The 14,443-nt window shown below is 41.7% G+C and overlaps 5 protein-coding genes across 5 annotated transcripts; 4 read left to right on the top strand and 1 right to left on the bottom strand.

Annotated features, from left to right (window-relative positions):
• Positions 1-850: 850 nt before the first annotated feature.
• On the top strand, positions 851-2,574 carry SS1G_09474 (Ca2+/H+ antiporter; the record flags this gene model as incomplete). The annotated part of the gene is made up of 5 exons (XM_001589702.1): positions 851-1,407; positions 1,477-1,580; positions 1,633-1,687; positions 1,738-2,441; positions 2,513-2,574. 5 exons carry the CDS (start codon positions 851-853, stop codon positions 2,572-2,574), a joined length of 1,482 nt encoding a protein of 493 aa, XP_001589752.1.
• A 1,070-nt stretch (positions 2,575-3,644) lies between these two features.
• SS1G_09475 (hypothetical protein) lies at positions 3,645-5,497 on the top strand (the record flags this gene model as incomplete). Its single annotated transcript, XM_001589703.1, has 4 exons — positions 3,645-3,828; positions 3,901-4,076; positions 4,141-4,494; positions 4,547-5,497. 4 exons carry the CDS (start codon positions 3,645-3,647, stop codon positions 5,495-5,497), a joined length of 1,665 nt encoding a protein of 554 aa, XP_001589753.1.
• Positions 5,498-6,260: 763 nt separating this feature from the next.
• SS1G_09476 (hypothetical protein) lies at positions 6,261-8,002 on the top strand (the record flags this gene model as incomplete). Its single annotated transcript, XM_001589704.1, has 2 exons — positions 6,261-6,824; positions 7,028-8,002. 2 exons carry the CDS (start codon positions 6,261-6,263, stop codon positions 8,000-8,002), a joined length of 1,539 nt encoding a protein of 512 aa, XP_001589754.1.
• A 1,560-nt stretch (positions 8,003-9,562) lies between these two features.
• On the top strand, positions 9,563-11,813 carry SS1G_09477 (hypothetical protein; the record flags this gene model as incomplete). Its single annotated transcript, XM_001589705.1, has 2 exons — positions 9,563-10,352; positions 10,405-11,813. 2 exons carry the CDS (start codon positions 9,563-9,565, stop codon positions 11,811-11,813), a joined length of 2,199 nt encoding a protein of 732 aa, XP_001589755.1.
• A 730-nt stretch (positions 11,814-12,543) lies between these two features.
• On the bottom strand, positions 12,544-13,919 carry SS1G_09478 (hypothetical protein; the record flags this gene model as incomplete). The annotated part of the gene is made up of 4 exons (XM_001589706.1): positions 12,544-12,635; positions 12,777-13,075; positions 13,164-13,768; positions 13,827-13,919. The coding sequence occupies 4 exons, from the start codon at positions 13,917-13,919 to the stop codon at positions 12,544-12,546; spliced, it is 1,089 nt and encodes a 362-aa protein (XP_001589756.1).
• Between the last annotated feature and the right edge of the window lie 524 nt (positions 13,920-14,443).

A 14,443-nucleotide genomic window follows, 5' to 3' on the forward strand; every position in this document is an offset into this window, starting at 1 on the left:
TACTAAGTAGTGATTAGATTCTTAGGATGATGAAGGTCAAGAAACCCAAGAAAGGGCCGAAGTATTGTTAAGCAACTCCAAGCGAAATCGTTACACTAAGAACATATAAATCAATGACATCCCCTCTAAAAATTCTCAGCACCTACTACTTTTAAAGTCGCCCGTCTTCACTTCGTTTTCTATACATTATTCCTTTCCTCGAAGTAAAATTCAAAGTAAAGATATGCTAACGATGGGAGAACTTTGTCATTATCATATTTGCCCAATCTTCGCTACAGATTCGCAACGCGTGGTCGCTGCTGTGGGGCCACATTGCCAGCCGGCAAAATGCGTGCGATTTCTTCAATTCGATTTGGAGGATGCCAACATTTGCTTGGACGAGTAGCCCAACGGCTTAAAACCCCATCGCTGGCTCACGAGTTACTAATTTGGTGCTCTGTATCACAGCAGATTAATGGTCAAAGGTTTGGTTAAAGGTTTGATTATAATAACTCAGGAGAAACATTTGACTTTTTCTGAGAATCCTGTTTGCTCAAGATGATACAGCCAAGGGATCGGCTTAACGCTTGGCAGCTGTGTCTAGAATGCCTTGTATTCTTCTCCTGAGCGCGTTATCCTGCCATCGTGAGCGATGTCATCTTCAATTGCAATTTTATTTCATTTTCAGTCGTCGCCAAAATCCTGTATTTAAATAGTGAATAGGACGCAATGCCCTTGGACTCCTGACTCAACTAATTTCGCAGGCACGAAAAACGACAACGAGATCTGATCCACAGAGGAGAAACAGGGCAACGACGACCTACGATTTTTCGACTTATTCCCTTCTACCTTCCAAAACTAAATTTCAATCATGGCTCGAACCGCTCAGAGACGTAAAGAAAAGACAACCAGCACTTCAACGGCGCCAAAGGAGGACATTGAAATGGCTACTTCACCGCCGGCACAGGGTCATATTGCAGAAGTTTCAGTCGAAACAAGCACCGGGACTTCGACGACCGCACATCACAACTTATCGGAAACTCTACACCACATGCTACCTATGCATAGAGTCAATCATAAGGGTTACAAAGTTACAAAGGGTATTCAACCTGATGGAGAAAGTGGTAGACGCGGCATACACCCGTTTCATTTCTTCAGGATATGCTGGAAGTCAACCAGCGATGCTTCTCGACTTGTTAATATTCTTTGGCCGGTTGTGCCAGCAGCCCTTGCTGTTCGATATGCTAGACCAGAACTTAATCTGGCGATTTTCATACTCAATTACATTGCCATGGTACCTTGCGCGAATTTAATTGGATTTGCTGGACAGGAATTGGCTAGGAAACTACCAAAGGTGTTTGGTATTTTGTTAGAAACTACACTTGGAAGCATTGTCGAGATGATCCTCTTTATAGTCCTTTTAACCAGGTTGGAATTTTTTAATAATTTTTTTTGGTTTTATGCTTACATACTTCACGCACTAACCCAACGTATCAGAAATGAATATGGTGTCATTCAAGCTGCCATTTTAGGCTCAATGCTAGCGACATTGCTATTATGTTTGGGAATGTGCTTTTTTGTCGGTGGCTTGACGCGAGACGGTAGGCACAGTAGCTTCTTATCCTATGGTTCCCTAGCTGAATTAGATTTTAGAGCAAGAGTTCGACGAAGCTGTTAGTGAAGTTGGGAGTGGACTGTTGTTGACCGCGTAAGAGGATATTTCAATGCATAGTCCGCATTCCGCTAACTTTATACCAGTGGACTTGGTCTCATCATTCCCTCGGCATTTGCAACAGCATTAGAGTTGAAAAATACCGCGACTCTCACCGAAGAAATTATCGCGGAAAAAGTCCTCAATATATCACGCATTACTTCTGTACTTCTTATAATTGCTTATGGTACCTACGTCTTTTTTCAGATGCGAACTCATCACAGCATCTATGATGCTATTCTAGAAGCGGACGAACAAAAGGACGAGGATCGCCATGAGGATTTGGAAAAAGACAAGCTTACATTCACTGAGTGTGTCATCGCTCTCTCAATCTCGATTGCTTTAGTGACTCTCATTGCCATCAGTTTGGTTGAACAAATTCCCCATATTGTGGAAGATCGTGGAATTTCTGATGCATTTATGGGTCTTATTCTTGTTCCTCTAGTTGAAAAGGCCGCCGAGCATCTTTCGGCGGTAGATGAGGCTTATGACAATCAGATGAACTTTGCGTTATCTCATGTGCTAGGGGCAACGATTCAAACGGCACTATTCAACGGCCCTTTGGTTGTCATCATTTCCTGGGGTTTGAATAAGAAATTGGATCTTAACTTTGAGATGTTTGACATTGTTGTTTTGATCCTAGCCATTCTGGTTGTAGGAAATTTCTTGCGGGATCAAAAGAGCAATTATCTAGAGGGTGCTCTATGTGTGATTGTTTATATTATCATTGCAGTGGCGGCTTTCTTCTATCGTGAGTATTCTTTTGCTGTGGAATCTTCCAAGAACCAATATATTTCAGATAAGCTAATGTTCGTATTTTAGCAAACCCAGAAGAGCATACCGTTGGCGGCGAGGCGACTAATGCCATTCATGCTCTTTTTTGATGTTATCCATGGAAAAAGTTTGATGAGGCGTTCGGAATATCAGTTTGGGCCAAATACTTACGAGATGAGAGGTTTTTGATACGTACTAAGTTACTATACCATCATGTACAGTTTTTAGAATGTAGCTTTCAATATAAAATTTATGCATAGTTTACACCGCTTAATGGCTGTCTGGTGCTTAGCCACGAATACTATACATATACTATTTGACGGTAAGACGGTACCATTGAAACGTATGTAAAATTATAAAGTTCGTGAGGCGGTGTCAATGTAGCGGGTCCACGGCTTTGAATTTTTATATATGGAGTAGTACAAGTTATGGGACCGAGATATCTGTTATTTATTATTTTGTTATTATGATTTGAATAGTATATTGTGCCTACAATGTTGTGGGTGTGATGGTTTATTTACTGTATATAAAAATAAACCCGCGGGAAGGGAAGATAGATATATGTAGGTCAATAATAAAGCTTCATAACGTTACTCGAGTACCGGTACCTAGCAATTGCAAGAAAGCTTACCTAAATGACGTGCCAATGATATGATCACACCTACTTCGTATTTTATATCCAAATCCCGATCAGAGAGTCGTTGGCAACGGACTTAAGGTTTCGCCTATCTCTGCTGCCAACGCAAATCGTTTTCTAGCTTCCGTTTTGAGCTTAAATCAGGTCCCCGCATTGATGGATTCTTCGTTACCTCGGATTAATAGTACCTGGTCGTTACTCAGATAAGAAGGTATAAAAGTTAATTTTTCTCATACTTTTCATGGGTGGCTTGGTAGCTTCTACTTGGATCCATTGATATGGTATAGTAGATACATGGGGAATATACTCACTATGTCCCTATTATCAATGGATGGATGATGACATACGAGATCCAATTGACAATTCGCTCAATTGCAGACCCGTCGAATGTCGTGCTGATCAACCATACTTTTTCTTGTGCTTGAGGTACATTAGTGTGCTTGAGTAAATGTATATAAATATGGATGCATCTGTTTATCTCTTCTTCTTTTTCTCTTCTTTTGCGTGATTCTCAAGTTCGTGTGCATTCCCGTTACCGACAAGATGCGCGGCTTGAATTCTTTAGCATTGTTGCTTGCTGCTTCTGCTACTTCTGTGGTGGCAATCTTACCCCATCATGAAGCTCATGCCAAATATGCAAAGAGATCACTCCCCAAGCAAATCCTTGCTAGGCAACCCGTGGTGAGGTCAAGATCGACTTCTAAGTATTTGACAAATTCTACTGCTTGTAAGATACTACCCTACTAATCTATCTACTTTCAAGAAGTTTGTGAAGGCCATTTATTAATATCAATACTAGCTTTTGCCGTCAATGGAACCGCATTACCCGAAGTCGACTTCGATATTGGTGAATCCTATGCCGGTACTTTACCTGTTAGCACAAATGCTTCCGATACAAATCGATTGTGGTTTTGGTTCTTTCCTACCGACAATCCCGCTGCGGAGAAAGAGATTACAATCTGGTTAAACGGCGGTGTAAGTTCATGCCTATACCTAAGTTCCTCTTCTAGTTCGGAAGACATTGCTAAAGATCTCTTAGCCAGGTTGTTCCTCTCTCGATGGATTTTTCCAAGAAAATGGTCCTCTCAGTTGGCAATCCGGCACATATGCACCAATTTTAAACCCATATTCATGGACGAATCTGACCAATATGATCTGGATCGATCAACCTGTTAGCACCGGCTTTTCACCTGGAGACATTCTCGTTGATGACGAGATTGATGTTGGAAATCAATTCGCTGCATTCTGGAAGAATTTCATCGATACCTTTAGCATGCAAGGATATAAAGTTTACATTACCGGAGAAAGTTATGCTGGTCAATATATTCCATACATTGCCAGTAACTTTTTGGATCGCAACGATACCATCTACTACAATTTGAAGGGAATCCAGGTACGTGACTACAAAAGGGCATGTTGATGTTATATACTGACCGAACATTTAGATTAATGATCCATCGATAAATGAATTTGATACAATGGGTTCGGCCCCCGTTACAGCTGCAGCTCTGTACTATCAAAATATCCTTAACCTGAACGATACGTATATCGCCAACATTACCGCACGAGCAAAGTCATGTGGTTATACCGAGTTCCTCGAATATGCAACAGTATTCCCTCCAGCAGGACCAATCCCAACGGCTCCAAGTTCGGAAGAGTATGGATGTGATCTTTACGATGATATTTACAACGCGGCTTACTATGTAAATCCATGTTTCAATATTTACCATCTCACAGACTATTGTCCATACTTATGGGATGAACTCGGATTCCCATCACTCGGTGGAGGACCCAACAACTACTTCAATCGTACCGACGTCAAAGAAGTTATTCACGCTCCGGTCGATACCGATTACTTTGTCTGCACTGGAGGGCCCAACTTATTCCCAAATGGAGACAAATCGATCGATTCCGCACTTGGCCCACTTCCCTCTGTCATTGAACGCACAAACAACGTTATCATCGGCCATGGTCTCCTCGATTTCCTCCTATTTGCTAATGGTTCTCTAATCACCATTCAAAATATGACCTGGAATGGACTCCAAGGATTCCAAGAAGCACCTTCTTCAACCCAGAACTTATACGTCCCATACCACCAATCTCTTGGCACCATTCTCACTATTGCTAACGCTGCAATCCCCAACACCCCGCCCCAAAATGATGTTGCTGGGGCTGGATTTCAGGGAACCTGGCACACGGAGAGAGGACTCACATTCGCAACTGTCAATTTGGCAGGTCATGAAATTCCTCAGTATACTCCTGGAGTAGGATACAGACAACTAGAGTTTTTGCTGGGTAGGATTGCGAATTTGAGTGTGGTGGGTGATTACACGACGCAGACGGGAAACTTTACCGGAGTTAGTGCACCATTGAAGATGAGGGGTTTGGAATATTAAGGTAATGAGGTAATGAAGGGAATGAAATGAATGAAATGTTGATATGATATCGAGGCATGTGCATGAAGTTTATGGATCCGGTATTTAGATATATAAACGAGTTTATGATGAATATATTGCCACACTTGGCGTCTATCTGATGTTCATATGTGTTGCCTCTCGCCCTTGAGTCTATCTATTGCGGTCCACATACTCAACCTCTGAATGATATGAAAATCAGAAGTCCAAAAAGTCCACCGTGATATGATATTCCTCATCCACGCCGCTTTCATCTACTACACCTTTGTGTGCTTCACTGAGATGACATTGTCATGAGCTGATACGCTTTTGAGGATTATCTGTATATCTTGACACCCTCCTATTTTATTTGTATGGATTTCTGGTGTCTGAAGGATGATTTTTGAAAAGAATACATATATATATATACGGTATGTAGCTGGTAGTTTTCCGTTTTCGGGATCTAAATATAAAATTGTAGTTCTCACTATGTGCCACGAGCCCCACAATAAGGTTACAACTTCGTCATTGCTTTGTTGACATGTGAACTTTGCCCCAAATAAAAAATAACCTAGGCAGGCAGGAGTTAAAATTCCCAACACATGAAGTGAACAGACAGCATAACCTTGACAATATGCGCGAATGCTGAGCTGTTCGATCCTCATCCCATATTCTGTTGGGACATCCTAAAAATCTCCTCCATAGTCTCTCAGATGAACATTCAAACTCTTCTCTCGATACCTCCATTCGGTCCCCTCATTCCACCATGATTAACAATTCATGGGCTGAATATGTATTCATACGAATTTGTATTTTTGCACTCCAGAGTATACCACTTGTTAGCTTAGCATATTGTTTTAGTCTTGGTTTCACTACTCTCTTTCCGGATTATCATCTTTATAGAGTCCGTCGCGGATTAGAAGTTGTGTTTTTGACCGAATCTTTCTTCTTCCTCTTTTGCTTCCTACCATATCGCATTTGGCTCCAACGGGAAGCTGTACATCCACCAGCACCTTCGCGAGAAGAGAGAGCGGCATTATTCCAGAAGTGTTCAGATAATATTACGGATCCGGAGGCGTATCTGCAGAAATGGTTCTTGGGCGCGGATATTAGAGAGATTCGGAGGGAGAATGTCAAGGAGTTTTTTCTTTGGGCTTTTTTTAATCGGGATGGTCCGCCGGGTGATGATGAGGAGGAGTTGGAGGAGTATATTGGGATTTTGGAGAGGCAGATGGGGAGGGAGATTCCGGATGGGAGGGGTAATGCTAGATGTTTGAGGTTGACTTTGGATGAGGTTGTTATGTCGCATAGGAGTTTGATCTGGTATTGTGTGAGTGTGATTCCTTAGATTCTTATGTCGATAGAAGATACTAATGTTACTTCTCGCAGTGTGTCGGATTCGTTGACTTCTTAACGTTTTGTTCCCTCCATTACCATGGTTTCAACTTTTACCGCACGAATCTCAAACAATCTATCAGCATCATTCCTATTCGTCCGCACAGTTTATTTACTACACATCACTCACCTGCTCAGCATATATCTTATTGGCACCGACCACATACTTCAAAAACCAAACTTCCAGTTGTTTTTATTCATGGAATCGGCATTGGTCTCTATCCTTATACCAAATTCCTCGACGAACTCAATTCTTCCACTGGCACACCGGATGATCACATTGGCATTCTTGCCCTCGAAATAATGAACATTAGTTTTCGCCTCACACATTCAGCTCTTTCTCGTGAAGAAACCGCTCTCGAGATCTTCCAAATTATAGGTCAACATTTTGGACCAAATCAAAAATTCGTCCTAGTCTCCCACTCATACGGTACAGTAGTGACAACTCACCTCCTACAGTCACCTGTTCTATCCCCGCACATCGGACCAATTGTTCTCATCGATCCTGTCTCTATTTGTCTACATTTACCTTCTGTCGCGTTTAATTTTACACGTCGAATCCCTAGAGATGCAAATGAATACCAATTATACTATTTTGCGAGTATGGATCCAGGGGTCAGTCATACGTTGAGTAGAAAGTTTTTCTGGAATGAGAATGTGTTATGGAAAGAGGATTTTGAGGGAAGGAAGGTCACAGCAAGTTTAGCGGGAAGAGATTTGATTGTGGATACGGAGGCTGTAGGGAGGTATTTGTGCTGTGGGAGTTTGTCCGGGAAATCGACTCCTAGTTTGAGGGCTGGTAATGGAAATGTGAATGGGATTGTGAAGGGTACTTCAAATTTGAACACTGCGCCATTGATTGAAATCGATGAGTCGGAAGTCAGCGGGGAGGAAAGAATTGCGGGTGTAAATGTGATTGGTTCGGAAGACAACCAAGGGGTTCATGATGAAGTAGATATGGTAGATGATGAGGAGTGGAAGTATCGGGATTGGAAGGGAGTAGGGACGGAGGTTTTATGGTTTGGGACGTTGGATCATGCGCAGGTTTTTGATAAGATGGGGACGAGGAAGAGAATTATTGATGTTGTGAGGAGGTATTGTGAGGATGGTTAGAGATTTGTATTGGGAGGATGATGTTTGGAATTCGAGAGGTTTTGGGGAGTAGATTGAGAAGGATTGGAGGGAGATTAGAGGAAGATTAGAAGTCGGGAGACTTAGACAGAGTTCGAAAGACTAGAGTTCGAGATAGAATAGATGTATACAATGGCTAGAATGAAGTTGGAACCATAGTAAGGTTAATACTAGATGAGCCTTTAAAGCACGAGTGTAATATCTTACGAGGACTAAGTGAAGTAAGTAGGTATGTACGCAAAAGTAGATATAGTTTACTTATTATAATTAGCCGTAGATTAGATGAAAATTTCGGAAATAGATTAATAGATACCTAGTAATAAGGTGAGAGAGAATACTATTCATAGCCAGCTCCTCTATATCGAGCTATTTCTCCGCATGTATGATCTACAATGAAAGAGTTTGTTTTTCTGTACAATTCATATACCAAATATTTGGAGATATTTATTTTTTCTCTCTATTTATATTTTTTATATTGTATAACAAGCACTTGGGGGTATGTATTTTTATCCTTACACGTACTGCTTGCATTGTATTACTATATATAATTGGTTACTTCATATCGAGCTATGTATTTCTCCGCAGTAAGGTTAGTCGAATAAGAACCCTTGATGCAGAGACTGAGGATATGGTACGGGGTAAGAGATAGCGGGTCAATAGCTACCTACCTATGTGATGGTTTATAGGGAAGGGTCTTTTTGATTCTAAATTTATAATTAGTTTGTGTTTAACCTATCCCACCAGTGTCCCAATGAGTAATTAATCTATAAGGTTAATGCTGACACCTTAATCTATGTATTGCTTATTACTCTGATATATAATGAAGAAGAAGAAGAAGAAGAAGAACTAAATGTAATTCATGTGTCATTTCTGGTACGATCCGATTCGATTCATTTTCCGATTTGGATTCAGATTCAATTCGTCCTCATGTGGCAGATTTGAGGATATAAGCTTACTATCTATCTATTTGTTACAGAGAGCGGAGACTAACATTAAGCTTAGATTTAAAGATGACAACCCCACAATCTCAATCTCTCCTCGAACTCTCTATTTCAGCTTCCCATTTCCATTCCAAAACAGAACAGAACCGGCGACTCCGTATCTTTTCCTCCCATATAAGTATCTCGCTCCGTTATCTCTGGCTCTTTGTGGTTAGAGTGGGAAAGAGTGGGGCCAGCTGAATGGATAGATTGGGATGGGCTGCATGGGCTGGATGGTGGCGTAAGTGTTTGGATTATTGGATTATGGGCTAGAACGGAGTGGGCTTTTGGGGAAGAGGTGGGTTAGATGGTTTGTGGTTTGTGGTGAGGAAGTGCTGGCTGAGATCTTTCGGTGTTGAGATTGGATTGGGCTGAGCTCGAGGGGGGATAATAAAGCTATTTGGGACTAGTGTTGTTAATGCACTTTTGGAAAATAGGAGGGGATGAGGGATATATAATACATTTCCCGTCATGAATACTTTGAGGAAATATCAATATATACATTCCCTCACGCAAACTTCGACGAAAAATTAGTATCGCTGATTACTTTTTTCATTCAATTATGTCCAGCTTTAGAAGCAAACGTGTACTTCCCGACTCCCAAATCAAATCTGCCAGGAAACGAATCATCATTTGCTGCGATGGAACGTGGCAATCTGCTGTTACCGGAAAAGACAATTGTCCATCTAATGTAACACGACTCTGTCGCGCAATCAACAGTGTTGGAAGAGATCCAGGAGATGATGAACCGTGGCAACAGGTCGTCTGGTATGATTCTGGAGTCGGAACTACATCAACGGGTCTTGCACCTAAGGTAGAAGGTGCAGTTGGTCAGGGTTTGGAAGGAAATGTGATCGAGGCGTATAACTTCTGTGTACTCAATTGGAATCCTGGAGATAAGATTATATGTTTTGGGTTCTCTAGAGGAGCGTACACGGCTCGGGCGATTGCAGGCTTGATTTCGGATATTGGGATTTGTTCGAAAAGCAGACTGCAGGAGTTTCCAGAACTGTGGAAGCTGTACAGACAGAGGAAATTTGAGGCAAAAACGGGGGTATTGTCGGGGAAAAGATTTTACGGTAGTGCTCAATACTGGGATTGGCAACTTGGGAGACTAGCTGACCCGCAGCCTGCTTTTGCGGATCGCCCTGATGGGGAATTGCTTTGGGATATAAAACCGCAGGATATCGATACAGTATGGGCTCGCAGTAAAGAGTCGATGGATGTAGAGGTGGTGGGAGTTTTTGATACGGTTGGAGCTTTAGGCCCGCCAGAAGTGTTTGGTTATGAACTTCCTGAATGGGTACGATTTGGGGAAAAGCCAGAATGGCACAATGTTTCGCTTTCGGCCAGTGAGTGTCTTCTTCGCAGTGCTTCATTGACTGAGACTAATTCAGAACCTAGACATCAAGCACGCTTTTCAAGCTTTAGCTCTTGATGAGCACCGCAATGCATTCTCTCCAACTCTTTATTACATCAAGACGTCCGACACATCTTCAGATGAAGAAATAGAGAAACAAAGAGCTGAGGCTAAGGAACTAGATGGAAAGTGGAAGGCTATGGTTAATGAAATATCCAAGAGGGCTACAGTCGATGATAAACTAAACCTTGAAGAACTAAAAAGATTAGCAGACGATAGAAACACAGCTACAGAAAAACTCGTCAAGATGGAAGAAAGCAAGAAAATGGAGAAAGCCCTCGAGGCTGGTGAGATGGTGCTGGAGCAAGTCTGGTTTCCAGGATACCACATACACATCGGTGGAGGATCGAGCGATACGCTATTGGGCAAAGACAACATGGAAGAAATGTCCAACATTACATTTGCATGGATGTTAGATCAAATCAAAAAGTACGTATCGATTAATGAAGGTACCATAAGAGCCGACAGCGAAGATCGTCAAAGAAACTTTGAAGAACTCAACAAACAACGCGAAATCCACATCAAAAAGGAAAAAGCACGCAAGGATGAAGGTTGGGGAAAATGGATTTGGCGCCAGGGCGAATGGGTCGCATCTACAATAGCTCATCCCCTCACGCGGGAAAAAACACATCATCACGAAGAACGCGTATACGGATGGGGAACTGGAGATTTCACCGATAGTTTCACCGCGATGTATAGAGCTAATGGCTCGAAACCACGCACACCAGGTCGTTATGGCGTAGATACGAATGGGAAGAAGGTTGGCGAAACTCATGAATATATTCATCCCACTACGGGATTTCGAGTGCATTATCTTGATAGGAAAGCTGAGGTGTGGATTTTTGATGATGATCATCCGTTACAACCGGGAAAATATCGTCCCATTGGGTTACTGGGTGATAATTACAAGCGCGAGAAGAAAATAGATGATAAAGGTCGAGTGGGCTATGAGTATATCTTCACATACCCGGATGGATATGTGTCACGATTACCGGAATGGCCTTTAGGCGAAGAGGGTTGTTATGAGAGATTAGCTATTGAAGGATCTGATGCTCATGAATATGTCGAAGAGTTAGATCGAAGCTTGAAAACTAATATTGAGCCTAACGCGCCTATTTGGGATTCGAAAAATGCAGGATTTAGCTACATGGCTCCAGCGAACAAAATGGTTATTCCTAAGAGGGTTTTGGTTACGTTACGGGATTCTGTTCCTGATGATATTTTATACGAAGATGTTTCGTACGAGGGTGTTCCAAATGGAAAGGTTACGAATGAAATTGTTCCTGATGAAGGAATTCCAAATGGAGATCTTCCAGAGCAAAGCCCCCCAGATGAAAACATACAAGTCGATATGTTCGGCTACAGATTTGAACCAGATCTTACATCAATTTGATGTACTTATTAAATGTTAGTTTTGTTTTGGGTTTTATATCTTGTGTAGATTAATCTTATATTATAGTTTTGGGTGGTGAAGATTGCTGGTGGTTTTATGTAATCTTATATGTATATATATATGTATCAGATTTTGATATGTTACGAGGTTTGCCGTCTAGATCACGTGGGAGTGCTCTAGGCTCTCGAGATGGTTTATAACTAGGCGTCAAGCAGGGACTTAAAGTAATGACAATAATGCAATTCGTAACTAATACTAGAGTATACTAAATGATTGATCTTGAGCACGAAGCTCTATACAAAGGAAATCCATCTTGATTATATAGACCTTCATGCCTATGGCTAGTCAGGACCGCTGCGCGGTCCTGGACAGCCAGCGTTACTCAGCGGTCCATAACGTGATTTAATCACGTTACCTTGGTTTAGTCATGTGACGCGGTGTGGAAGATAGCCGTCGTAACATTGAGGTCTTTGATCGAAGGTATTATCATATCATCAATACTCTAGGCTACCTTCTATTCATCTCACATCCATCTCATCCACACCCACACTAAACAGCTGCATTCCAAACGATGTAATCTTATGATATTCGAAATAATAATCACCCCCGACTTCCCTCACAATAGGTACTAAGTATTAATGATAGTTTAACGTCAATCCCGGACTCCCTTAACCCCCAGACTAAACCATACCAGACCAGACCATACCTGACGCAATCCACAAACCCAGCGCTAAAACCACTGCATTATCCTCAAGACTGAATCTCCCTTCATCCACAATAATTCATCATCTAACAACTTTCTAACTCCACCTCCACCTCCCGCTAAAGTTTAGCTCAACGAATAACAATGTTTTCTCCTCATCAACTAACACCTAGCCCATCCCACCTACCACTCATAAACATCATTCTCCCAAGCCGAACTAAGCGAATACGAAGGCTCCTCAAAATTTCCCATCCTCTCACCATCACGCTCTCCATTCCTTCTTACTCTATCTTCATTCTTCCAGTCTCTATATGCGGCATCTGAAGGTGGACATCCGGGACAGTCGCAAAAGAATCCATAGTTTTCATAGAGAGAATTAGGGATACTTGCGTACGAGATTGTAAGTTCCTGGTCCTTTTTTATCGCTTCGGTACCTGTGAAAATCATTCTGTTGCTATCTTTGTCGTAGTTGTAGCTGCAATTACGGAAACTAGGACAAGCGTGATTGAAACGGGATGAATTGAGAAAGATACCAGCTTTTCCGCCGCTTATGTGGAAACTATTTAAGAGTTTTAGTTAGTGATGTACTTCTTTTACACGAATTGAGTTGGGGAGGATTAGGTTTTGTAGTAAAGACAATAACGTACCGATTAGTTTGAAAAATTGCAAGAATTTTGTGGTTAGCGAGACCATGCCAACAATGTAATCCCAAATAAGCAGCTTGTTTTTCCGCTGTCAATTGTTCGAAGTTATGATAGATTTGTAGAATTGAAGATATAAACAGAGGTTCCTCGGAGTGAATCATAATCCCAGACTCGATATCCCTTCTTGCAAAACAACCTAGACCGCCCTTTGGGGAACTTCTGATCTCGAAGAAGTCGTTCTTGAATCCGGTTTCTTGCTCTAGAGGTGGAGGAGGAGGAGAAGGAGGAGAAAGTGGCGCCAACGTTTTGGGACGATAAGGCAGGTCCGCTATCCATGAAGTAGTGACGTCTGAATTAATAGCCAAATTGTGATCGGGCAGTGCAACTACTTTTTCTGAGGTCAAACATGGCGCAGTCAAAGATGGAGCTTCGGAGGTCGAAAGAGCCAGAGAAGATGTAACTGAGTCTGATCGAACGGATACTGAAGAATTCAAAGAGGACGAGGATACTGACTTCAAGGGAGAAGCAGGTGGTGTTGAGAGTCCCATCAGTTCTCCCTTGCTCCCGTCGACCTTTTCTTCTTTTTCAGGGGATGTCCGTCTGTAATGCTGTGATCGAAGTGGTGATTAGCGGAAATTGTGGCACAGGAGAGCTGCAAAAGTTTACCTTTCCGATTTTCCACTTCATGGCTATTTGAAGCCATTCTTCAAACTGACTGGCATCTGCCAGAGGAAGTGTATGGGCGGAAGTGATATCCATTTAAAAATAATGTCGGATGGGTAGGATATTTGTGTTTCTGTTAAAAGAAGAATGATTAATTAGTATTATGATTCTAAAAAAAAATAAAAGTATGTCTCCCGAAAAAGATATTGATCAATACTAAAACTAATTGAATGCTTCGTCGGAGCGGAGAAACGGTGAATTTGATTAATTTGAATTTGATACAAATTAAGATCAAAAAAAGATTTGTGCGCCTACTTACCCAAAGGTGACCGTGATATTTGTAAGTTCAAGCTAAGGTCACTCACCAGTGGAAAGTGCCTGCAGGTATAAAACATCCCTCTTCTGCTAAGACGAAGCTTCTCAATAGACTACTATTGCGTTGATAGTAAAAGCTCTGGGAAATATTGTTGTTGTCGATGCCATCCGCTTTTTTTGTCAACAAGTAGTGAAGATGCGAAGGGCTTTGGCAATGATAACGTTTAAACTCCTTTTTCTTTTTCTGTAGAAAATTCTAGGTATAAGTTTAAAACTCCCTTCTTTTGCGAACGAATGAACACTTT

Source organism: Sclerotinia sclerotiorum, genomic scaffold, assembly GCF_000146945.2.
Source record: "Sclerotinia sclerotiorum 1980 UF-70 scaffold_13 genomic scaffold, whole genome shotgun sequence".
NCBI classification, from domain to species: domain Eukaryota; kingdom Fungi; phylum Ascomycota; class Leotiomycetes; order Helotiales; family Sclerotiniaceae; genus Sclerotinia; species Sclerotinia sclerotiorum.